Here is a 26,767-nt window from a genome sequence, read left to right on the forward strand (position 1 = left end):
ACCATAACAAGACCGACTGCAATTGTTTAGTCTGTGAAAATCTTTGGTAATGATTTAATGTGCGGCAGTTGATGACCATCGTCAACAATCATCATAAAAGTTGAACACATTAAACTTTTATGACTAGTTGGCAGCAACAGTTGTGCAGTGTGCGGCGGTCTACAACATTCGCCGATGCGGCGCAATGTATTGACCAATTAAACTTCAGCTTCAGCATTCCACTGACTGACAAGCTCCACTAGCTCATTGAAGTGTGGAGGATCCATCCTCTGGAAGTTAGCATAAGAGCACTCAGCTTCTGTAGCAAGTTCCACAAGCAAGTTGTTGGACGATCCCTGAGCCATGGCTTTACCCACAGCCACTTCTAGTGTGCAACAGTACTCAGAGCTTTCATCCTTCTCATCCTCTCCCTGGATTTCTTTTTATTCGCTATTCGCCAGACCAGCCTCATCTCCATCTCATCTGCTCCATCATTTGAACACCTGGCTTTTAAACTCTCTGGTCACACACAGTCAGTCATGGCTGTCGTCTACCGCGCTCCCAAACCACACCCATCATTCCTGTCTGACTTCTCCTACTTTCTGACCCAGCTCTGTTCCCTCTGCCGCTCAATCCTCCTCCTCGGTGATTTCAATATCCACATGGACTCCACTGACTCCACAATAACCACTGACTTCACTGATTTACTCACCTGCTTTAACCTCACTCAACATGTCAACTTTCCTACCCATAACCGTGGTCACATTCTGGACATTGTCTGCTCTACTGGATTAATTTTGCCCCATCTCTCTGGCTCTGACCTCACCCTCTCTGACCACTTAGCCATCACTATAACCATCAACATCCCCACCCCAGCACCAAGGCATTATCGCACTATCAATTTCCGTAAGCTAAACGCTCTTTCACCTACCTCATTCTCATCCACCCTCTCTGAAAAAATGTCCACTTCTCCCTTCGTTGACCTCCACACCCCTTCTGACCTCACTGACTACTACAACCACACTCTCTCCTCCTGCCTTGACCAGCTTGCGTCCATGAAAACCAAAACAGTTTCTTTCACCCATTCTGCTCCCTGGTTTACCCCTGAACTCCGCCTGATGAAAACTCGTGCTCGCCAACTTGAAAGACTCCGCAATAAAACAGGTCTCACAATTCACTCCCAAGCCTACAAGGACCACCTACAACACTACAAAGATGCCCTCTCCCACGCCCGCTCCGCCTACTACTCTCAAATTATCCACTCTGGCTCTGGAAACCCAAAAGCACTCTTCTCTACAATAAACAAACTCCTCAGCCCCCTGGACACCACCAACCAGTCATTCACAGTAGACAACTGCATCTCCTTCCTTTCATTCTTCCAAAGCAAAATTGACAACATCTACAGCAGCTTAACCACCACCGCACCTGCTCCCCCTCAAACCACCTGCCCCCCCTTATCCAGCCAACCCCTGTCTCAGTTCTCCCCAGTCTCCCCTACTGACCTCTCTGAACTCCTCATAGGAATGAAAACTGCCACCTGCACTCTTGACCCCATCCCCTCCAGCTCTGTCAAGGCCTCCCTTCCTGCTCTCTCTCCACTTATCACTGCAACAATAAACTCCTCCCTGTCTACAGGCATCGTCCCACCATCCCTCAAAATTGCTGCTGTTACCCCCATTCTGAAAAAACCTGGACTCAACCCTGACACCCTAAACAACTTCAGACCCATCTTCAACCTACCCTTACTGTCAAAAGTTTTGGAACGTGCTGTAGCCACTCAACTTAAACATCACCTCTCTGCCAATAACCTGTATGAAACATTCCAATCCGGATTGCGCTCCAACCACAATACTGAAACTGCTCTCCTCAAAATCACCAACGACCTTCTCCTCTCCTCTGACGCTGGCAACCTCAACATTCTCATCCTCCTCGACCTCAGCGCCACCTTTGACACCATCAATCACACCATCCTTCTCACCCGACTTGAAACCACCTTTAACATTACCGGCACTGCCCTCTCTTGGATCAAATCATACCTCTCCGACAGACGCCAGTTCATCTCCATCAATAACTGCAAATCCCCCCCTCCCCCAAGGTGTTCCCCAAGGTTCAGTTCTTGGCCCCCTCCTCTTCATCCTGTACCTGTCCCCCCTTGGTCACTTAATCCGTCGTCATGGTCTCCAATTCCACTGCTTCGCCGATGACATCCAGCTTTTCATCTCCACCAAGTCCATCTCCACCGCCACCCACTCTATCCTGACAAACTGCATCACTGAAATAAAATCCTGGCTTCAAATCAACTTCCTCAAACTTAACTATGATAAATCTGAAATAATCATCATTGGCCCAAAAACGCTCACCAAATCCACCCATAACTTTGCCCTCAACATCGACGGTTTCCCAGTATCCACCTCCCCTCACATCCGGAATCTTGGCATCATCTTTGACCAAACCCTCTCCTTCGACAAATACACTAAACAGATCACAAAGACAGCCTTATTTCACCTGAAAAACATCGCCCGTCTCCGTCCATCCCTCTCCTCCACGGCTGCAGAAACCCTCATCCACGCCTTCATCACCTCCCGTCTGGACTACTGCAACAGCCTCCTCTTTGGTTCACCCTCAATAATCATCAATAAACTCCAATACATTCAGAACTCCGCTGCCCGTCTACTCACCCATTCCCGGACCTGTGACCACATCACCCCCGTCCTTTACAAGCTTCACTGGCTCCCCATCCCCCAGAGAATCCAGTACAAAATCCTCCTCTTGACCTACAAAGCCCTCCATAACCTGGCCCCATCCTACCTGACTGACCTCCTCTCCAGACACACTCCCACCCACAACCTCCGCTCTGCTGGTACCAACCTCCTGACCCCCCCCCCCCCCCCCCCCTATGCGGACCAAATTCAGATCCTGGGGGGACAGGGCCTTCTCCATCGCTGCTCCCACCCTCTGGAACTCACTACCTCACACCATCAGAGACTCCTCCTCACTCACCACATTCAAAACATCACTCAAGACCCACCTGTTCAACACTGCATTCAACATTTAACCCACAGCATTTAACCCCTGACTATCTCTTCTCCTTCTCCTTCCTTTTGCTTTGATTATTTACCTGTTGATTTTTGTCTTTTTGCACTTGTTTTTTTGTTCTCTGTCAAAGCGCCTTTGGGCTTCTTGAAAAGCGCTATATAAAATAAATGTATTATTATTATTATTATTTTGTTTTCTGACAAGAGTGTCATAAACAGTCGGGTAGTGCACCGCAGTGTACGACAAAACGAGATTGTGCAAGATTCATTGCTGACGGTCTTGTCGCATTGTGTCAGCTAGTGTACGATGGCCTTTACACTCTCCCTGCTCTCAGCTTAATTATAGAGCCATGTCACACTTCCTGACTCACATGTACAGTCCTCACCTCTACACGTTCAAACAACCCTCTTACACTCAAACGAGATGCTCACCTCTGTATTGTTGATTTGGGTTTATAAAATGTGATTTGGGTAAAAAAAAAAAAAAACTTGGATGACACTATTTACAAGGCTCTCTCTGCAAACAGGGCCATTTCTCTGGACATATATTGAACATGTGACGACACAGTCTGGCACCCATCCTTCCTCTCCAAACTTTCAGCCAATGACATACAGGGCCACTTCCTCTCATGGCTTGCTGACATCCTCCACTCGCAGCCAATGCGTGGCTCCCAACAGGATCCTCTCATTTCCTCTCCCTGTCGAGGATGGAGTGCCACAAGTTAGTACCTTGGACACAGTCCTGTTCCTCATCTTCATCAATGATTTTTCTGATTCTCTGGAAACCCTCCTTATCGTTTTGCTGATGACCACTCTCTGCCATAGCATCCCTGATCTTTCTGATAGGCAGGCAGCGGCCCCTTTCCTCTCTGTAGACCAATGGTTCCCAACCTGTAGTACGCGTACCACTAGTGGTACGCGAGGGCCTTCCAGGTGGTTCGCGAGCACTTTCGGGCTCAACCTTTAAAAAAAATGATTTGGCCTGATACATCTGGGAACCCTGACACACACTCGGCGCTGGCAGTTATCCCGCTGCCTCCATACTGTGAATGTGTACGTGTCTTAGCACTCGTTTGTGTTTCCCTTCACTTGTTATTATATTGTATCTTTATTTATTTTTTTATTTCTATATTTCTTTATTTATTTCTTGATTAATTATTTTATTCTTGACTAATTTATTTATTTTTTTTCCACAGGATTTGACAACATGCCGAAGCGAAAGTATGACCCGACATACATAAAGTATGGTTTCATAGCAATCGAACATGGAGGAGAAGCTCTTCCGCAGTGTGTGGTCTGCATGAAGTCCCTTTGCAATGAGGCCATGAAACCCAGCCTGCTCAGACGTCGTCTTGAGACAAACCACGCGGACAAGAAGGACCGAGATCAGAGCTACTTCCAGCGACTTGGCGAGAACGTGAAGCGGCAGCGCCTGGACAAGATTGACCAGTTCTACCAGAAGGGGGCAGGGATTGTCAAAGCATCCTATGAAGTCGCTCTCCTGGTGGCCAAAAACATGAAGGCGCATACCATTGCAGAGTCTCTCGTCATGCCAGCGGCAAAGATCTTGGTCAGGCACGTGATTGGAGAGGAGGCAGTGGCGAAGTTGGACAGTGTGTCCCTCTCGAACAACACTGTACAGCGCCATATCGAGGAAATGTCAGGCGACATTGCTGACCAAGTGATTGCGGGAGTGAGAGCCTCAAAGTTTGGGTTTGCAATCCAACTCGATGAATCGACGGACGTCACCAACTGCTGTCAACTACTTGTCTACGTTCGCTTCACACAGAATAATACTATGAAGACTGAGCTGCTGCTGAGCCAGGAGCTATCCAGTACAACGAAAGGAAAGGATGTTTTCAACGTTTTGGACAATTTGTTCAAGCAGAATGAACTGTGGAAAGTTGGTCGGATGCACGACAGATGGGGCTCCGTCTATGCTCGGTCGAAAGTCAGGGTTTCAAGCCCATGTGAAAGCTGTGTCACCAAACGCCACCGGTGTCCATTGTTTCATACACAGATTCGCCCTTTCAACTAAGGTGCTCCCTCCGAATTTGTTATCATGCTTGAACCGAGTTATCAAAATCGTGAATTTCGTGAAAACATCCGCCCTGAATACTCGGCTGTTCAAACTGCTCTGTGAAGATCTCGGCTCCGACCACATCTGTCTCCTCTACCACACAGAGGTTCGCTGGCTCTCCCGGGGGAATACGACGAGGCGTCTCTTTGAACTGAGGGATGAACTCCTCGTATTCTTCACGGAGAAAGAACACGATTTTCAAAAAGATCTGGAGGACGAGGAGTTTATCTCAAGGTTGGCCTACCTGTCGGACATTTTTGGGGTCTTCAACCACTTAAACCTGTCGTTCCAAGGGCCCAACTGCACTGTCTCAGACTTCATCTCGAAGCTGGGAGCGTTTGTCAGGAAGTTGGACCTCTGGATCAAGAACGTGGAGAGCAAACGCTACGGAATGTTCGAACTCCTGACTACCCTAGAGAGCGAGCTCAATGATGAATTTTCCCAAGAAATCGTCCGTCACCTCTCACTGCTCAAGACTGAGTTGATGCATTACTTCCCAGACGTCACATGTTGTGCCTACATCGCCAAACCGTTTTCCGTTGATCCAGGCGATCTGCCTGTCGGGACCGGGGAACAAGAGGAGCTCATAGATGTCCAGGCTGACGAGACAGCAAAGACGAAGCACAAGGAATGCTCTCCTATGAACTTCTGGGTGAGCATGGCCTCCTCGTACCCGATACTAGCCCGTCATGCTGTTCCCCAGCTACTGCTTTTCCCCTCTACGTGGGAGTGCGAGCAGGGGTTCTCAGCCATGCTGACCATCAAGTCAAAGAGCCGGAACCGTCTTGCTGCGCCCGGGCATGATTTCCGATGTGCTGTGAGCAAAGTTATGCCCCGCATCGACCAGCTGGTGGAGAAGAAACAGATGCAGCCCTCGCATTAAATTGTGTTCTTTGTTGACAGTTAGTTAATTTGTGTGTTCTACTTGTGAATAAATTGATATCTTATCGAATTGAGTTTTTCTGGAACCAGGTGGTACGCGGCGACGGTACGGGACCTCCAAGTGGTACTCGATCAGAAAAAGGTTGGGAACCACTGCTGTAGACCTAGATAAAATTAGGAGCTAGTCCAACACTTGGAACATATGTCAACCCTGTAACATCTCACACTCTCACTATCTCTGAAAGGACATTATAGAGACCTCCCTTGACAAAATGATTTTAGGTCCCTCAAAGTCCCTCAAACTTTGAGGCCACATAAATCAGTCATAACCCCTTTGGGTGAACAATATATCAGAGTTCACTTCCAAAACCACCTGCCAACTGGGCATCCTCCATCATGCCCAGTTATTCCTTGGCAAAACTGAACTTCTAACAATGTAAAGGCCCTCACCCATAACTTAATGGAGTGATGTTCTCCACTTTGGGTTGTTGCCTCTCCATCATTCCTTTCACAGCTTGATGCTGTGGAGACCAAAGCCCTTCAAAATCATTAGAATCTCCCAGGGATGAAGTCGAATCTCTGGGCCTGTTACTCCCACATTGCACAGGTCGGCAGCCTCTTTGTCTTCTACTACATCCTTTCTTGTCTTGCACACTCATCCCTTTCCATGCTCTGTACCTCCCAGGTTCCCACAGGGTACACAATCTCTGCCAGTAACCCATTTCCGGTGAAACCTGCAAAATTCAAACTCACTGCCCAGTTTAACTCATTTGTTCCTCTTTCCTCTCTCCTGCTAAGCCAACCTTTTGTCTGTTCAATATCACTCTTCCTTCCAGGGCTTCATCCTTACTCGTGATCTTTCCTACCCTCATTAACCCTCCCTTCCTTGCAGGTTATTATTTTCTCCCCTTTCCCTGCACCCACTCTTCAGTATTTTTCTTCCATTGCCATTTCATCCTTGGTCTTCCATTGTTCTTCTTTCAGCCCATATCTTGCTATGCTTCAGCTTGTATCCAATTTGTTCACCCCATGTTCTCCTCCCACTCTCCTTCCTCTTTCATTTCTTCCCCCAAATATCCCTCTGATTTATCTAGACACCCTTCTGTTGGTTTGCTTTCCCACTTTATACCAGTTCCTTCCTCGTGTTATAGCTCTTGCACAAACTTCAACTTTGTATCCAAAAAAATATTTTAAAAACTGACATTCTGCTCTTCTTCTCACCCCCATTCATTCTCCCTAATATGTGGAGACTTGGTGCCACCATGCCAGCCTGCTCGGGGTTGGCCAAATCATTCTGTGAAACCACTGGACATATAAAGTCTGTTTCTTCTCCAACAGGCATTTCCCAAAATTGCAACCTTTCAATATTGGACCTTGTCATGTCAAACGTGTCCTTAAACACCCTCTCCTCCTCCCGCTCCCCCTCTCCCAGCTCCCAGCTCCTCAATGTCCTTCTGACAGTTGTAAGCGCCAGGAAGAACAGTTGTGTACCCCCAGGAAGGACAAAGCACATGCACTTAGGTTTAAAGCTGGTTATGCCACAGTAATCTGTTTTAGGGATTAAGAATACATCGTTTTCATGTGGTTAAATATGCGTTGCGAATGTGCGTTCGAATAATTGCACTCCATCCCTCCCTATTCCATCTCCAGGTGGAGCATGACATCATCATCAGGGGGCCCAGCGATGAAGCGCACCAAAAGGTAGTACTCAGTTTTCACTCCGTTTGTTTGTTTGTCCGGGCGATATCTCAGCCATCCTTTGAGCTAGAAAGCTGAAATTTGGGCACAATAGTGACCACGTGCTTTGGCAAGACGTTATTTTAAATTAATCAATTAATTTATTAATTACTTAATTCTTATCGATTTATTAAGTACTTATTTATTTTCTTTCTCATCTGGGCAATACCTCAAGCACCTTTTGAGTTAGGAAGCTGATATTTGGACATGACAGTGAGCTCGTGATTTGGCTATAAAGGGTATTTTTGATTTATTGATTTACTGATTAATCAATTCATCAACTAATTCTTTCATTATTCGATTAATTACCTAATTAATTACTTTGCAAAAAGTTATGGATTCGGATGAAATGGTGGTGGTTTAGGTATTATATTAGCCAATTCATTAACGACTCAATTATTTTACGATTTTTAATTTTTTTTCCATTATTAATCATTTATTTATTTTCTTTCTCATCTGGGCAACATCTCAGGCTCCTTTTGAGCTAGGAAACTGATATTTGGACACAACAGTGACTGAGTGATTTAACTATAAAGGGTATTTTTGATTGATTAATTAATCAATTAATAGATTCTTTTCTCTTTTTTTTTGATAAATTACTTAATTATTTTTCAAAAAAGTTATGGTTTATCTACGCTATTAGCCAATTGATTAAGAAATTAATTATTTTACGATTATAATTTATTTATTCAAATTATTGATTACTCTTTTTTTTCTCATCTGGGCAATATCTCAGGCCCCTTTTGAGCTAGGAAGCTGATATTTGGACATGACGATGACCAAGTGATTTGGCTTTTTGGTATTTTTGATTTATTGATTAATCAATCAATCGATTAATTGTACACCGCTCCTTTCCTATTCCATCTCCAGGTGCTGCATGACGTTTTACCCCAACGTTTTTACCCCTACAATTTCTTGCTTGTATAATACACTACTCACAATAAGTTAGGGATATTGGCAGGTTCTTCGGTGTGGTTGATTTTGTGTATTAATTATGTTGAAAAAAGTTATTGGTCCTAATTCTATGGTTATTAATGAGTGTGAAAAAACACAGCATTCTTGATTTCAATACCATAACCCTAACCCCTATTTAAAAAAAAACTCACTCCCACAATATCCCTAACTTATTGTGAGTAGTGTAAATTGATGAAAGAGTTGATATTGTGTCTTGACTTATCCTGTTTGGGTTTGATCGGAGATGGCACTCCTGGTGCAATTGACCCAAGTGATCAATTGGTCTGATAGATGATAAGGTGCGGTGCATAATGCTAGTTCGCACGGCCAATTGGTATTTGCAACGCAGCCGCCGGCACGGTTCCCCAAGTAAGGTGAAGGTATAAACCGACTGTGAGCATGAATATCTGGAGAGTGGCGAGTGATGTAGACGATGTCTGTGGTTTTTTGATAGACACCCTGGCCTTTCGGAGTTATCTGGGCCGCATCCGCAACACGATGTTGGTAAAAATGTACGTCTCTTTCGCAATTATTAAAGAACACCCAAAAAGTAGACGTGTATGGAAATTTGGCAAAGCTGACTGGTTTGGCCTGGAATCCCTTCTCTTCATTCAAGACAAGTCAATCATCACATTAGCTCCTAAAATTGACTGTTCCTGGAATTCCTTCTACAATGGGAAAATTGTTCTTCCTCACAAATTCATCTCATCTTGTCTTGCATTCAACTTTTCTGTCCGTCTCAAATGTGATACATCGATGCATGTGGTGATCAAGGCCATCACGAGAACATAGCTTGCATTCTCTTCCTCTAAGGAAAACCTTCCTTACAGTAACCTGTAGCCTCACCACACAGCTCAGCGCCATTGTGTATCTACCCAAATGAAGAGCCAGGGAGCTTGCAGGATAGCTAAAGGTATGCACACTCACGTCTCATCTGTCTAGCCTGGGTTCAAATCTTGGCGCAGCTATAAGCTGTCACCCTGACATTTTCAAGATTGCAGATGCAGAAATGTGTGTGCCGCTCCTTGAGTGGACATTAAATTAAGTGTCCCGTCTGCCTGCATTCGTTGGTGGATGCTATATATCCCACAGTGTTCCTCGCAAAGAATAGGCAAGCCATTGCCAGCACCTTGGATAAATTCTCACTGAGCAAGTAGGCAAGGCAAGTATTCCTGAGCAGTAATGAGCTCATCAGTGCACAAGGCTTTCATAATAGCTCCATGGGAAGTAGATCCTGGCTCGGGGCTAGTGCTCCTGCTTCTCACCTTGCTCCTCTTGAATCTTTATTATCTGAATTTCCTTCCAATTCATACAAAGATAGCAACATTCCCAAATGACCTAATCCTTCCTATTCTATATACAAGTTCATTGCTGTTCTTTCAACATTACAGTAAAACGAGAACGATGACAAAAAGTGGAAAGAGAAAAAACAAGCAGTGATTTACAAGAAACAACTGAAACAAGTAGATACATTCAAAGTACACCGCCAAATAAATAACATATCCAAATAAATAACATATCCTCCAGCGCGCGACATTGCCAGGGCACCTTCTGCACCCGGCAATGCCGCCGTGCAGCACATAGAGACAGTATTGGGAGGAAGAGATGTTTTATAATTGATTGATTAATTGCATAATTAAATAAATAAATAATAACACTGGTCAACAGCCAAATTGGTTCTGACTTATTTTCAACTGTTTCTAACTAATTTGGTGCCCACGAATCCGAATCCGACCTTAAAATTTCGCTATCACGTAACCTTGACGTAGTACATGTTACGGATTCGTCACTTCCGTTGTGGTGGTTTTCATCCACTGTAAATATTTTTGATTCCATGTACTATTATTGTTTTCAAAAGGTTTATTGTTTATGAACTGTTTTCAAAAGGTGAAAAAGTTAGAGTTAAAAGAAACCGAAAACCGGATCGGGAACCGGAGGACGACGAAGAGGAAGAAGAGAAAAAAAGAAGGCGGAGCGAGTGGAGTCGGACAAGAAGCATAGTTGCTTTCCGGTCCGGAGCGAACGTTGGCGAGCAAGTGTCATGAGTGAACTTTGGGTTTCCCAGGAAAGGGATTCCTGCGACAGAGTTGTTATCGCTGTGACAGATCAACCTGTGTGTCAGGTTTTGCGGTCGAGTCCGAAGAGAATCGTTGGACTGCCGTTACGTCTCGAGTACAGGGTGTCGGCCATTTTGACTCGCGCGCTTTGCACGTCGAGCAAGGTTTCTTTGCTTCGCTTCAGCCTTTGCATGTCGCGCAAGGTTTTTATTTGCTTCGTCAGCCGTTTTCACCGCTTTCAGACGTATCTGGTGTGTGTGTGTGCCATGTGGCTTTTGAAGATTAATTTGCAGTTCGCCGACTGTGAGCCTTGGAACGTCCATACCCGAGGGTGTGATTTCCCAGTCGCCTGGAGGGTGCCTTTGGATTTCCCAGTCGCCTGGAGGGCGCCTTTGCACAGCTTTGGCAGCAGGACTGTAACTGCCAACCCAACGGGATTCTGGTCTCGATTGGACATTGATCTGACGATCGCTCGAGCGAATCCACTTTGGCTTGAAGCCGAGAATTAGAGACATTGGGAATCTTATTCTTTCCACTCACTTGGAGCACAGTGAGTTACATATTACGAAACTGATAGTACCATCATAGGACATATATTGATTGTACTTTTGATTACTATTATTGTTGTACTGTTATTCTTGTGTGATCTTAATACAATATTTGTTTGTGAGTAACAATTGGTGTGGCTTCCCCATTGATCTTTGACATACAGAATAACACATTTTGCTGCCGTGACTCCTCTCGGGGCTCGGAGGTACACCGTGACCAGGGGGTCAGGGAGGAGCACGTAACATACATCATAAGTGTGAAAAAAATCTTTGGAGCATGCAAATTTCTTGATTGTCTCAATAAGTCTATTTATTGTCAGAAAAAAATAATATGAACTTAAAGTTTTTATTTACATCACATAAAAAAATGTAAATCTCCAAAAATAATATGAACTTTATAAAATATCACAAAAAATAATATGAACTTTAACTTTTTATTTGCATCACATAAAAAAATGGAAATCTCCAAAAATAATATGAACTTTATAAAATATCACAAAAAATAAAATGAACTTTAAGTTTTTATTTACATCACATAAAAAAATGGAAATCTCCAAAAATAATATGAACTTTATAAAATATCACAAAAAATAAAATGAACTGTAAGTTTTTATTTACATCACATAAAAAAATGGAAATCTCCAAAAATAATATGAACTTTAAGTTTTTATTTACATCACATTAAAAGTGCTTCTGAACTTTACTTTTGCGTTTGTAGGAGCAATCACTTTCACACTGTAAAGTCCAACAGTAGTCGCCCATCATGTTTGGATTGAATTGGCATTGATATCGAGTCTCCATGATGGCAATTTCCTGGTGAAACCTTTCTCCATGTTCAACACTGACATCGACAAGATTTTGTGGAAAGAAGTCCAGATGAGAATGGAAGAAATGTATCTTGAGTGACATTCGAGCACCTGGTAACTCTTCAACATCTTGTCCACAAGCTCTTCATAATTTGGTGCTCGAAAATTTCCAAGGTAATTGTTAGCAAGAGCCACAAAGCTATCCCAAGCAACGCTTTCCAGCTCAGATAGTCTCGTTACAAAGTCCTGATTAGCGAGTACAAGACGAATTTGAGGACCATTGAAAACACCCGCCTTTACTTTGGCCTCAGATACAATGCCTTGGGGCTTCATTAGCAAGTAGTGGAAGCCAGCATCATCTTGATCCATGGCCTTCACAAAGTTCTTCATCAACCAAGTTTCAAATGAAGTGGTGGTAAGAATACCTTCTCAGGGTCAACAAGAGGTTTGTGAATTTCAAATGAAGTGGTATTCCTATGATATACTGGTTCTCAAAAAAAGGATGTGCTAGTGAAAATTGGATATCATAATCGAAATCTACAGGTTCATGTTGGTTAGAATCACCTCAAAATTTACTAGAACCATAAAACTTTAAAAATTTTGTTGACCAGTGTAATCAAAGAATAATTAATTTCTCAATCAATTAGAGAATAACACACCTAAACCACCAGTGTTTCATCGGAAACTGTAACTTTTTGAAAATTCATTAAATAATCAATTCATCAAAAAATAAATAATTAATTGATTAATCAATAAATAATTAATCACTTAATTGATTGATCAATAAATCAAAAATATCCTTTATCGCCAAATCACTTAGTCACTGTCATGTCCAAATATCAGCTTCCTAACTCAAAAGGTGCCTAAGATATTGCCCAGATGAGAAAGGAAATAAATAAATGATTAATAATGAAAATTAAATAAACAATAATCGTAAAATAATAAATTTCTTAATCAATTGGCTAATAGCATACCTAAACCACCACAGTTTCACCCGAATATGTTACCTTTTGAAAATTAATTAATTCTGATTAATCGCATAATTAAATAATTAATCGATTAATTGATTAACCAATTAATCGATTACTTGATTAACCAATTAATCGATTAATCAATTAATCATTAAATAACAAATACCATTTACAGCCAAATCATTTGGTCATTGTCATGTCCGAATATCAGCTTTCTAACTCAAAAGGTACCAGACATATTGCCCAGATGAGAAAGGAAATAGATGTGATTAATAAATCGATAATAATTAAGTACTTAATAAATAAATTGTTTAATCAAAAAATCAAAAATAGCGTTTTTTCCAAAGCACGTGCTCACTATTGTGCCAAAATTTCAGCTTCCTAGCTCAAAGGATAGCTGAGATATTGCCCGGAGAAACAAACAAACAAATAAGAAAGCAAGAAAGAAACGAGATGAGTTTTACCCCGGCTAATTTCACCCCAAATCCTACACTTTTTTGAAATACCAACTTCTGTCCTGGAAGTCCTTGGTCTCCTTGTGTTTTATACCTCCCCCCCCCCCCCCCCTTCCCACGCCTCCTCCCCCCAGGCCCTCTCCCTCCCGCGCTTCTCCCTGTTCTCAGGTGTTGTGTTTGTGTGCTTCCCCTCCTCTCCCCATCTTGTCTTCCGCTCCCTCTTTTTGTATGTTTTGTTTGTCTGGTTGATTTGTTTGTGGAATAAATGTTAGCTCTTTCACGAGCCTCGATTCAGTATACAAAAAAAAAGAAAAAAAAAAGTGAAAACTGAGTACACTACTTTTCAGGGGTGTCATGGAGTGCCTTGAGATGGGATAGGAAAGGAGTGGTGTACAACAACAGCAACAACAACAACATGCATTTTAAAGGCCATTTTCCCTGCTAGAGCGGGGGTTAGCCTTGCGGTCCCCATGACAATCTTCTCCATTTTGCCCTATTTTCTGCATCTCTCCTTGTTAACCCCCTTGCCCGCATTTCTTCTTCCACCATCTTTAGCCAAGTCTTTCTCGGTCTTCCCCGTCTTCTACTTCCTTCTACATTCATTTCCATCACTCTTCTCAACCAGTCACTTTCATCCTTCCTCAACACATGACCAAACCATCTCAACCTGTTCCTCTTCACAGCATCAATCACAGGCTCTATTCCCATCATCTTTCGCAATTCATCATTTGTCTTCCTCTCTCTCAACGATACTCCACACATCCGTCGAACCATTCGCATTTCCACCCTTTCCAACCTTCGTTGCTGCTCTACGTTCATTACCCATGTCTCGCTCCCATAAATCATAACACTTCTCACACATGCAGCATACACCTTTCCCTTCAGCTTCAACGACACTCCCCTCATCATCAGCACGCCACTCAATTCCCGAAACTTCTTCCATGCACATCTCACTCGAGCAACCGTTGCCGAGTCTGATCCACCTTCTCCATTCAGCATGTCTCCGAGGTAGCAAAATGTTTTCACACCTTCCAGCTTCACGCCGTCTCCAAGATCCAACTCAACATTTCCTCCATCTGCAGCTCCCTCTGTGCACACCTTACATTTGAATGTAGCTGCCACACTGGTTAATGACCCTCTCAGACCACTACATTTTTGATGAACCCACTCAGCGCACATTGTACACTGAATGGAGTTCACTCCGACACCCTTCCTACACACAGCACAGGGCCACTTCCCAGTTCTTTCCACCTCACCACATGCTTTGCCACTTGCCATCACCTTCGTCTTTCCGATATTCACCTTCAGACCTTTTGTCTCCATACATTCCTTCCACGTGTTCATCTTTTCCTTCAGTCCATCCATACTTTCCGCAATCAACACCAGATCATCTGCATACAACAACTCCCACGGTAAACCCTCCTTTACGTTCTGAGCCAGCACCTCCATCACAGCTACAAATAGTAGTGGACTTAGTACCGACCCCTGATGCATTCCCACCTTCACCTCAAACTCGTGTGGTGTACAAAAAAAATAAATTCAAAGTCGTACATACACAACTCAAAAGCTTCATCAGTATACGGTTCCATCGTCTAGGACGAATGGTTAATATAAAAAAATTTATTACAAAGGGTTCACCTAAAATAGGATGATAGGGTATCTAAGTGCACAAGAATGAAAATTAAATTTAAAAAAAGAAGAAGAAAAAAGCCAAACATGCAGCCCATGCATGATGTCATGGCCTTTCTTTCATACAATGCCTCAGGCATGTATCTCAGGGGGTTTCTGCTACTGCTAAATGGTAGAAAACACATCGGAGTGTAACAAGATGGATTGACCGTCCAAGAAGCAACTGACACTTGTTTTTTTGAGAGGCAAAGAATGTTTCCTATTTTCAGCTATGCTTGGTGATGAAACAGCACAAGTCAATGGAAGGTAGATCAAATAACATAAACACTCGGGGATATCGACCACAAGACAAAAAGTTGCAATTCCAGCGAGCAGATATTATTAATAAAGTGTAGTTGGAACGTTTTTTACAGTTAGGTGGTGCACCGGGACGTCATATGGAACACTCTGCACTGCTCCGTTAAATTGCCGTCCCAGAAGGGCATTTCCCCGTCCCACCAGGTTTCTTTGTTACCCTAATGACAATCTTTTCTTTAATTGAAATAATTTACTCAAACTTATGTCTTGTTCCATATGAGCATTTTATAATACTGTCCCCTGAAGAACTGTATTCTGTCGTATACTATAACACCTTTTTATTTTTTCTTCTATAAAAGGATGCTTTCGACTTGCTCACCAAATCTATTCATCAAACGGCAGGGTTAGGTCTGTACGGTCTCGTACAGTTTTTGTTCGTTTTTTTTGGTCCCGGCGGACAATTTAGTCTGTATTTGTCACGTCACATCATGTTTTGGTAACTTTTATTAATCTCGTCCCATTATCCTACATTTTAGGAACGACCCTCCTGAGACGGTTATTATGCAAGAAGTGCGAGTTCTGCCATGACCGAAGCATATCACTCATCCTGGAAAAAACGTGATCAATCGATTTGCACCTGTGATTACGTGTCATTGGACATCCCAAGTAGTAGGTACTTCTTTCGGGTTCTCTCTCAGTTCATAATCCCAGTGATTCATCAAAGTGCCCACAAAAACCAAACTGAGTGGCAGTTGATGGCCACCAATTTTCTTGTAGACCCAACAAAGCAAATGGTTCACACCTGTTACTGTATCATTACCCTGCGCCCGCGAAGTGAAAAGCAGGGTTAGGTATTCAGTTGCGTACGTGCATACGTGTGGCATGTGTCTGCATTTTTAAAAGTCATTTTCCCGGCAACTGTTGGTCCGATTGACACAAAATTTTACCATTGGAGCGCCTCCGCCTGCATAATATTTTATTCATAATTATGACATCATACATCACGTGGTATGGAAGCCATCTTGGAAAAACGTTACACCTCCATATCTCTGAAACTGCTCAATGGAAAAAATTGAAGCATGGCTCATTGTCAAGTACTCCCCATGGGGAATAAGATGTGTTAATGATGATGTCATAGGTGCCGCCATTATGACGTCATAATTCGACAAGTACAAAACTTCATCCGATCAAGATGAAATTTCTTGGAATTGGAAAAATTGTAAAAACGTTACACCTCTATATCTCTGAAACTGCTCAATGGAAAAAATTGAAGCATGGCTCATTGTCAAGTACTCCGCATGGGGAATAAGATATGTTAATGTTGATGACATCGGTGCCTTCATTATGACGTCATAATTCGACAAGTACAACGCTTGATCTGATGAGTATGAAAAAAAAATCTCTGCAACTGTTAGTTTGATGGACACTAAATTTTGACCATAAGAGCGCCTCATCCTGTATAATTTTTTAATGAAAATTGTGACGTCATAATTCATGTAGTACAGGCACCATCTTAGAAAAATCAAAAAACGTTGCACCTCTATATCTCTGAAACCACTCCATGGAAAAAATGTAAACATGGTGCGTTGTCAAGTACTCCCCATGGGGAATAAGATATGTTAATGATGATGTCATCGGTACCTTAATTATGATGTCATAATTCCACAAGTACAATGCTCGATTTGATGATTATGAATTTTTTTTCTCTGCAATTGTTGGTCCGATTGACACGAAATTTTCACCATAGGAACGCTTCTGCCTGGAGAACTTTAGTGATAATTATGACGCCATATGTCACATGGTACAGGCCCAATCTTGGAAAAACCGAAAAACGTTGCACCTCAATAACTCCAAAACCGCTCCATGGTTTTGAAACATGACTCATTGTAAAGAACTCTGCATGGGGAATGTGTTAACGATGACGTCATTGGTGCCTTAATTATGACGTCATAATTCGGCAGGGACAACGTTTAGTCTGATCAGTTCAAAATTTATTAAGCGTGATGTATACAAAAATTGTATGAGAGAATATAAATTTATGATGTCATCGCTCACGTGGTCTGGCAGCCATATTGGATCAAATAAAAAAAAAAACCTTCAGAAACAGAAGAGTTGGCTCGCAACAGGTTGACTGCGCAGGGTAAGTATTCTATGAATACCATCTAGTTTGACAAGGTGGTGCGAGCAATATATTTTCATGGGCATTATACAGACTTGGCATTTAATATGGAAATTTTTTTTTTTTCTTGACTTGGGTTTACTTTCTTAACTCAGTATATCAATCTGGTGAGTTTCTTTTACACTTTGGTGATTTATTTGTTAAAAGAACCATGTCACTGATTGTCTGTCGCAGCAAGAAGTCAACAACAGGATTATATCACGGGTGGCGTGGCAAAATGTACGGACAGGTGCATTTGATGATTGGCTTCACAGTCGGGTATACAAGGGTTGTTGCGTTCTGTATTAGTGGAAAACAACTGGTGCACGTCTCCAAAAGTTATTGCCGCTTCCTCTGGAGATGGTCCGTCAACTCGACAATGCTGTTTGTCATGGAGTGGTGGCTTTACGAAATTACGGCATGAAACAGCATGCTATTGCTCTGCAGTATGGCATCACTCAACATCAGGTGTCAAAGACCCTGAAACGAAATGCTCAGAGGGGTGTCCCTACTCCAATACCGAGGCCAGGACGTCCCCGCAGAACCACAAGGAGGGATGATCGCCAGCTGCACCGGTTAGTCCGCAATGGCCGTACCAAGTCAGCTAATCGGCTTAGGGCTGAGTGGCAGCAACTGACAAATGTGCCTGTATCCAGAAGGCTAGTCAACCAACGACTGGTTCAAGCAGGCTATCGTGCCAGGCATCCCCTGAGAAAGCCACGCCTGACCAGACAACACCGCCAGCGCCGATTGCAGTGGGCCAGAGAGCACCGTCAATGGCAGCCAGGACACTGGAATCACGTGATCTTCAGTGACGAGTCTAGATTTCTGGTCTATCGTCAAGATGGCCGCGTCCGAGTGCACAGACAAGTGCATGAAGCCTACAACAAAGATTGTATAGTGCCAAGAGTCCAAGCTGGAGGTGGTGGGGTGACCGTTTGGGCTGCTTTTCATGCAGGGGGCAAAACTTACCTGGTTGTTCTGAATGGAAACCTGAACCAGTTCAAGTACAGGGCCATTCTGGAAGAAACATTACTTCCATTTGCTCGTGCAGCCTTTTGAGGAAACTTTGTCTTCCAAGATGACAATGCACGGCCTCATTGTGCTCGCATGATCCAACACTTTCTTGCTGACCATGGTGTAGAGCATATGGAGTGGCCTGCCATGTCCCCGGATATGAATCCGAGAGAGAACTTGTGGGCAGAATTAACGCGTCAAATCGACCACTTGGACCAGCAGCCGACCTCTGTGTGTGAATTGCAGCAGGCTATTGTCACTGCATGGCAAGCTTCCTGTCCGAACCTTGGCAAATCTCGTGAACAGCATGCCTCAACGTGTACGTGCTCTCCTGAATGCTCGTGGGGGTTACACGAAGTACTGAACTGTAATTTTACTGTCCGTAATCCCAGTCGTAATTTAACTTTTGTTTTTGTTAAAAATAAAATTTGGCTAATGTGCAAAATAGAGATACTTCTGGAAAACGTACAGAAGTTTAACACAGTACTGTCCATGAATTGAGTTCGATATCAGTTTACATCACTTTCAAGGATCAATTTATTTGTTTCGAAATGTCAAATGTGGTTTTTGTTTCTTTTAAAGGTTACATTAACAAAATCTAGAATAATTTCAACATAATTCCAATGAACTTTTGGTTCTAAGACATCTTGAAAAGTAAGTTCACCCCCACAAAAAAAATATTCCATATTAAATGCCGTCTGTAATTAAATGAACAATTAAATCAGGTGGGACAGTGGAAACAATATTTTAATACTCGAGCTTAAGCAAACATTGGAAATCGACATGGGAGAAATTATGGAAGAGTTTGGAAAAGTCTAATTTTATTTGCCCTTTGACAAAAATGGGGACGGAGGGATACCCGAAGGCCTAGAGGTATGTGTACTCACCTCGGAGCTGTCCAGCATGGGTTTGAATCCCAATCCAGCTATAAACTGACATCTTGGTGTTTCGCATGCAGGGCAATGTCTCAACTGCATTTGCATTCTATCAGAAGGACATCAAGTTGGAACAGTCTGCTAGCATTGGTCAGTGGTGAAGAGTAGAGAAGTTATCTCCAGCACCCTGAACAAATCACCTTCTGTCAAATGTCAGGCCGGGCCAGATGGTTCGCGAAAGGCTCGAGCCGAACTCCTTCCAGGCAGATGCCGTAAGAAATGGGAATTATTGGGGCCATAAAAGCAGGATTAGTAATAGATTGCTCAAGATTCGAGAAAACACAAGTAGATTTTTGAATGTACACGTACAGGTGCACCTTTCAGCTCCCTTTTCCAAGCAAAGCTAAAAAAAAAAAAAAAAATGCCTGAGTTTGCAAAGTTGATGAAAAATCTGCGGCGACTCGTTCCAAGAAGGTCCAAATGTACACGCAATGCAACTAAAGCGTCAAGTCATACCTTTATTACGCACAGCGTTGCAGAGACTCACCTTGCTCGAATGAAACGGACACCTTGCAATGTTGTGAGATATTGCGAGAGGTCAAAGTAATTTAAATGACAAATGTATTCTCACCACAGTTTCAGGTCCAACTGAAATACCTTAACATGTTCCTCGACACTGGACTCACAATAATACCTCAAGTACCACATGTATGGATTTCTCATTGCCTGATGATTAGATACTCCTAGCAGGTGCAAGGGACTCAACTCTTCAATGCACAACAGCCCTTCCTTTATAAAGCACTGTCAGCGTTCATCATCAGGAGGGAAGAAGCACCAGGTAAGGAATACATTCCATACGACAGGAAAAGCAGTGACTATACCATAGGCTTGGGGAGCGTGAAAAGTTCAAGGAATAGTGGAGATCGCAAGAAGTTCCGGCACATTGTAAAATAAAATGACTCCATGACAGGCAATGTGCAACAACAACAACAACAATAACAACAGGAAAATGCAGTTTCAGGTGTGATGCAGAGTGAAGGAAATGCTCGGTGTCTGTCTGTCTGTCTGTGTGTGTCAGACACAGACGGACAATTTCCCCAAGAGATCTTTCTACTTAGTTTGTGCATCTCCCCAAGACGAGTGTGTTTATACGCAAATACGCCCGAAACATGAAATCATTTTCCACCAGGTGAGCAAGGTGCACAGGTGGAAAAGGTGGAAAAGTTTGAACGTGGAAACTCAGGTGGAAAAGTTTGAACGCCGGTCGATCTTCCAGAGCCAACACCACCGAAGTCTCATCATTTAAACGATACGGTCTCCCTCCACTAAACCTTCTTTATCGACCCAAACGATTCGTCCCACCTTGTGGGGTCGTCGGGGAAAGATTTTCAGGATCCGAAGCCGATTTGGACAGGACTCCAACTTCGCAAAATACACATCCTCCACCAAATAGTGCCAGCAGCCGGGACGGCCGGCTTAACGCAGCTCCGAGGTACTGAAACTAGGAAGCACCGATCCGAAGGTTCACAGTCGGGTCGGGAATCGAACCGATATCAGGTGGGTCACAGGTAGGCACACTATCCTGGCACATGGCACAACGCAGTCGGCCGCACCATCGGGATGTCAAATCAGAGGATCATCGGCCAGGTATCTGAACAAAATAAACATGAAGGATGCAGTGCAGGTGGTTCCATAACAGCGTTGCCAGAGGCCATGGTTAGAATACATCCACCCTATTACCAGGTGGCTCTTTCCTAATGGCACCCACGTTGGAAGGTAAGGTTAAACACCACCTGAAAACAACAACAATTCGGTTTTGGATTAATCAAGTGTTATTAAAGAACCAAACAACATGTGGTTGTTCAGGAGTGGCAGCAGTCAGAGAAGGTTGTTGCTTCGTATGCAGCATGTGGCTGCTGGTTGCATCATTTTCTGGGAGGTCGCTGTGCCACTGATGCAGTGCCCCGTTTCCAGTAAGCTCATTTTTCCGACGTCAGAAGGATGACCGGCTGAGTCAACCCACCTGGTGTCGCAACAGGCGCTCAAACTCAAGACTAACTTAACCGTTTAAGTAACACCTGGATTTTTAGCCAGAGGAGGTGAGTGCTCAGGTGGGTTCGGGTTCACTCGCTTCACACCTGGAGCCACACTCGGAACACACAGGACAGGCGTGACCCATGGAGCTTTAAAAACTTCTTTCCCTCCCTTTTCTCTCACACTCGATTGAATAACGACCACAGAAACGACAACAAAACGAGCCTCAAGAAATAAAATCCACATGGTCGGCGAGCTGACGTCACAAAACGGAAAGTTTCAGTTCAGGTGAAGTCGAGGCACAGGTAAAAGGTGCAGGTAGCAAACCCAAAGTTGGCAAACCGAAAAGGAACATCTAAAAATGAGTCGAGTCGAACTGCCCCGAGGATGTCAGCGTCAACATCGCAGGCCTCGTTCGGCAAAGCATTTCGATTCTTCCAGAAAGCACGTTTTTAAGAGCCAAAGCAGGTGGGCGCGACGCGGAGGTAAAACGGTGTGCGACGGGAGACCGAGCGAGGAGGTGAGGGGAAGACGGACGTCGACCAAGGGGATGGATGGACTCGGAGAAACGGCGGGACGACCCGAAAATGAACCGGTGGGAAGACAACGACCGATGAGAGGCAGAGGTGCGTGTGTGAAGATGGAGGGGAAGAGCGGATAAATAGTTTCCAAAGGGAGAAAAGTGGGAAGAGAAACAGGAAAACGGTGCGGAGTCGGTGCTGGAGAGAGACAGACGCCGGAGACGGAGACGGAGACAGCGCGCCAAGCGAGAGCCTGAGGCGGATTCGCCACCGTCCTGCCCTACCCCACTCAGTCGTAGAGCCGGTGGCAGTGACCGTGGTTGCGGCAGAGGTCGCGGTGGTGCCGGGGAGATGCTCGCCTCGCTGCGCACACGGACGGCCCACCATGCTCCGGCGCCATGTTCCCCTGCCTGTCACGTGGTTGCAACACCCAGCTTCGAAAGCAGCGAGCGATCGTCCGCACCCTCAAAAAAACAAATAACTCCCCCCAAAAAAGCACCCTCGAGCCAACGGTCTTCAATCGAGCACCTCAGAAGATATGTTGACGTGCACCCCGACGGAGACCACCTTAAAAAATAAAACCCCCGATCAAAAGTCATTATGGTCCTCAAACCCACACCCGATCATTGACGACCTGATAACCGGACTCGAATGTGTTTTTAAATCCCAACAACCACCACGAGCAGCACCGCTTAGCGGCTGGTCTTCCTGCGAAAAAAAGGGGCAAAACCCCATCACAACGGACCACAAGACCCCACCTTCGCATAGACGGACAACTCGGTCAAGAATTCTCATCTGCAATCAACAACCAAGACAAAGATAAACAACAAAACTTTAATATGGAAATGGATGCACACCACAGCAATTGCAACCACATACTGACCCACATTTTCCACCCACACAGTGGGATTTTGTTTTCCCCTCCAATACCCGATTGTAAACCCGAAGACATTATCAGCAAAGCACCTGATAAACTACAAATGACGCTGCGAGGTAAATCGAAAAATAGCTCAGGTGAAAGGGAAACAAAACCGAGAACAAATCCAAGGTTCGAAATGACACGCGAAGACCATTTCAAGTCACAAGTCAAATATCAATCACCTGGAACTACAAAACATTTACAAACACACCTGACTTCTCAGGTGGCAGGTGTGTTAATAAAGCCTGTGTTTGAGATGCCTATCAGGTTTTTGTGGAACGCAAATCTCCCACTCGCTGAAAAGGGTCACGGCCATGGAGGTCAACCCAAAAGAGACTCCTGAGAACGAAGGAAGGCGTCATCAGAAATGGTTGAACAAAACCTCGTCTTTGGGCCGAATGCTGCACAAGAAGACCCGGCACGACCATCCAAACTACTCCAGAGCTCCGTGCATATCGAGGGCACAGCACTTGAGGAAGCGGGAGGTCGTGAGGGCTTGGCACACACCGACTTCCATGCGTGATGGCTCTGCGTATTTCGCCAGAATTGAAGAGGTTTTGGGTACAGAGAGCACGAGGCCGGCCATTCGATGCATGCAGTAGTAGAGCAACCTCTCACTGCAATGGACAATTGGAGAAAGAGGATTGGGAGAGGGGAGGTTTGGGGAGGGGGGGGGGGAATTAGGAGGGCAGGGGGCAGAGGATTACCAAGCTTTGGACAAGAAGAGCACAAACTGGCATTCATCAACATTTGTCATTGTGACCTGCACATTCCTGGAGGGGAAAAACAGAATTGACTTTGCTGGATTATTTAATTAATTCCTCATGAATTTTGCATCAATAAACTACTTTCAAAATGACGTATTCCACCACAGAATGACTGGTGCACATGCGCAGAAACCATTAGAAGCGGCGGTGTTCAGAGCATCAAAGTATATTGTGTGCACGAGAAGGATTGGCACCTAAAAAGTTTACAAAGCTTCTAAAATAATCCAAAAATACTCGCAAAAGTACCTGAGAGAAAGGGCCTCAACGAAAGAGTTGGAGAACTTTCTCAGCTCGCCGAAAGGGCATCTGCCCATACTGCAAACTCCCGACCATGTGGGCATCGATTTTTTCCACCACAACACCAACGACCGACATCGCACTTTATGAGCTCACCAGGCGTGCGCCTCAACCACAGCTCAACCATGCCGTCTCAACCACAGTGCCACCACCACAAGACATCAACCACCCGACCACCGCAACGATTCAAACACCTACCTGAACTTCGCTGCTGCAACCCACCTCTAGCACAGCGCGAGGACACACCATGGCTCTTGCGGTCACAGCACAACGACCAACAAGCCTCGCTGCCTGCTGGCACAAACGTGCGCTAAACTTCCTATGGTTTCCAATCATCAAAAACGACCCTACGGTTGTCGACCATGCTATCCGGATCCTAATCAGACGTTCACGCCGCGAGTGCAGAGCAATACAAGTCCGCCAAATGTTAAGTGACAAGCTCAGTACCGTGGCCCACCCTGGAGGTCAATGTGGTCAATTCGGGATCGACAGATTCAGGATGACGTCAAAAGGAGGCTCATCTGAGCCAATGGACACCACAACAGGACCAGAGACGGCAACACGTGGCCTTTGCTCCCCGCAACCATGCCTGGAATGGGTGCGGCATCACCCTTTACCCCTCCGAACTCCACCCTTCTCCAACCGCATACAAGGCAGGGTTACAAATCAGTACAGTACAGTATGTACAGTATGATTCCCAGGATCAGACAGTAGCGAGTGTATCAAGCCCAGAGAGAATGGAAGCGCCAACCTGCAGACCGAACGAAGGAGGAGCGAGGAAAGAGCATCAGAGCAGGCTGGACAATCAGTGCCAACGACCCCCATTCAATAACTAAAAGAGCACGACCAGTATTCTTTCCAATTACCTTTCTTCCAGCGCAGGGAAGTGACAGGCTTGTCAGCCCTCGGTGAGCAAGAGGCCGGACTAGACTTGCCCTGCTCTCTCTCTCTCTCTCTGAACTTTTATACATTTCCTTTGGATGCGAGTCTGATTTGGCGTCGATGTCATGTTAATTTTAGTAAGTGGTATAAGGGGTCATTTAGAGCAGGTCAAGATCAACCCTATTTTTGCTCTTGTACATTGCCGCACCACACAAATACTCCCCATTGCTTGTCTTTTGTCACACCACACGAATGACAGTTTTGTCTGCTGTACTTGTGAATAAATCTTTGCTTTGAATGTACACATACCTTTCCTCACTCCCTTGTAAATAATAAACCCCCCCTTACACTTGTTATTCCAATCTGCCCATGATGCCTATTCCTGCATTGGTTTAGCATAGTCCGTACTAGTGATATCCGGGACGTTTTGCCCTTCCACACATTAGCCAGTACATATACAATACCGCTCGACTGTTCCTCATTGAGTAACCGAGTACACATCAAGGGCACAATACCCAATTAAATGTCACGTGATGCCCAGGTAAATGGTGTCAGATGGAGGACCCTGGGAGATTTAGTCCTCTGATTGCCCTTTGTGGTCGATTAGCAACCCGCTGGACTGCAGCGTTATCAGGACGGGTAGTCGTGAGGAGCCTGAGAAGTCCCCTGGTGGTAAACCCCAAACGCTTGCATCCACAACAATATATTGTCACGTCACCGGGATCAACACCCCTGGTGACGGATGGCCAACCGAGCTTTAACTCTGAGGCGTTCACCCAAACTATGGCGGTGCCTTCTACACACGCAAGGGTGGAGGGTGACAAGGCTTACCTGCACAGGTTTCACTGGGGTGTCCTCGAACCCACGACAGATAAACAAGACAGACCACAAGGGATTGAGAATGTAACAAATAGTGTTTAAGAAAAATAAATGCGAGGATAACAGAACTGACCGTTTTTTTTGTTTGTTTGTTTTTTTTGGATACTGAATCGAGGCTCGTGAAAGAGCTAACATTTACTTCACAAACAAATCAACCAGACAAACAAAATATATAAAAAGAGGGAGCGGAAGACAAGATGGGGAGAGAAGGAGAAGCACACAAACACAACATTTGAGAGCAGGGAGATGTGTGGAAAGGAGAGGGCTTGGGGGGAGGAGGCGTGGGAAGGGGGGGGGGGGGAGGGAGAAGTATAAAACACAAGGACACCAAGGACTTCCAGGACAGAAGTTGGTATTTCAAAAAAGTGGAATTGGGGTGAAATTAGCGGGGGTAGAAAAGATCAAGGTTTTGGATGGGGGAAGCTAAGAGATGGTGGTGAGACGGTAACTAAAATTCCTAAATTGAGACGTCTCCACATGGACTGAACAGACAGGGAGAAATAAACAAAAGAAAAAATTGTGTGGTGTTTGCCTGCAACTCCGTGATCTCCTCAAGCGGTCCCCGAACCCCGCCGATCACTGCATGGGTCCCCGAGTCCTTGCGTGGGTAACACGCCTTGGCGCGAAGTCGCGTTCCGCCAGTCGCCGCGCGCGAGGCAGCCAAAGCTCCCTCTCCTCCGCTGTCCCACGCTCCACAAAGCACCGAGGTCTCTCAGGCGCACACGTCATGGAACACAGCAGCCACACAGCCAGCACCCCCGCGATCAGAGAGAAGGATGCGTCCACCTTCCACCCAGCCAGGAACAGCGAGTGTGCGCGAATGCAACTGCCTACGACTAAGCCCAGCACGAGAGAGAGAGAGAGAGTGCAAAACGCGACCGCTTGCGATCAAAGCCAGGACCAAGAGCGAAAATGGTGGTGCTCTGCCTTTTTAACCCTCGGGCTGGAACGTTCTGTGATGATGTCATGCACGTGCCAATCAACGAGC

The 26,767-nt window shown here is 44.8% G+C and overlaps 3 protein-coding genes across 3 annotated transcripts in view; 1 reads left to right on the forward strand and 2 right to left on the reverse strand.

Moving 5' to 3' along the window:
• Window positions 1-22,450, reverse strand: part of BAHD1 (bromo adjacent homology domain containing 1) — a 135,724-nt gene extending 113,274 nt beyond the window's left edge. Inside the window, exon 1 of the mRNA XM_068130572.2 lies at window positions 22,320-22,450. The gene's annotated coding sequence lies outside the window, so the exon portion shown is untranslated. The remainder of the gene's footprint in view (window positions 1-22,319) is intronic.
• LOC144894179 (zinc finger BED domain-containing protein 5-like) lies at window positions 4,222-5,977 on the forward strand. Its single transcript, XM_078786266.1, has 2 exons — window positions 4,222-4,917; window positions 5,054-5,977. Exons 1-2 carry the CDS (start codon window positions 4,222-4,224, stop codon window positions 5,975-5,977), a joined length of 1,620 nt encoding a protein of 539 aa, XP_078642392.1.
• A 405-nt stretch (window positions 22,451-22,855) lies between the features above and the next one.
• The window catches only part of LOC137436219 (G2/mitotic-specific cyclin-B2), a 126,885-nt gene continuing 122,973 nt past the window's right edge, over window positions 22,856-26,767 (reverse strand). Inside the window, exon 9 of the mRNA XM_068129948.2 lies at window positions 22,856-23,571. Within this exon, the coding sequence (XP_067986049.2) occupies window positions 23,388-23,571 (184 nt within the window). The 3' untranslated portion in view covers window positions 22,856-23,387. The remainder of the gene's footprint in view (window positions 23,572-26,767) is intronic.

Source organism: Myxine glutinosa, chromosome 11, assembly GCF_964187855.1.
Source record: "Myxine glutinosa chromosome 11, kmMyxGlut1.1, whole genome shotgun sequence".
NCBI lineage: Eukaryota > Metazoa > Chordata > Myxini > Myxiniformes > Myxinidae > Myxine > Myxine glutinosa.

What these genes read in the sequence shown, in the direction of transcription:
- LOC144894179 (XM_078786266.1), top strand. Translation starts at nt 4,222, where the DNA reads ATGCCGAAGCGAAAGTATGACCCGACATACATAAAGTATGGTTTCATA. An exon ending in AGCAGAATGAACTGTGGAAA is followed by an intron (nt 4,918 to 5,053) that starts GTTGGTCGGATG and finishes CTTTCAACTAAG; the next exon opens with GTGCTCCCTCCGAATTTGTT.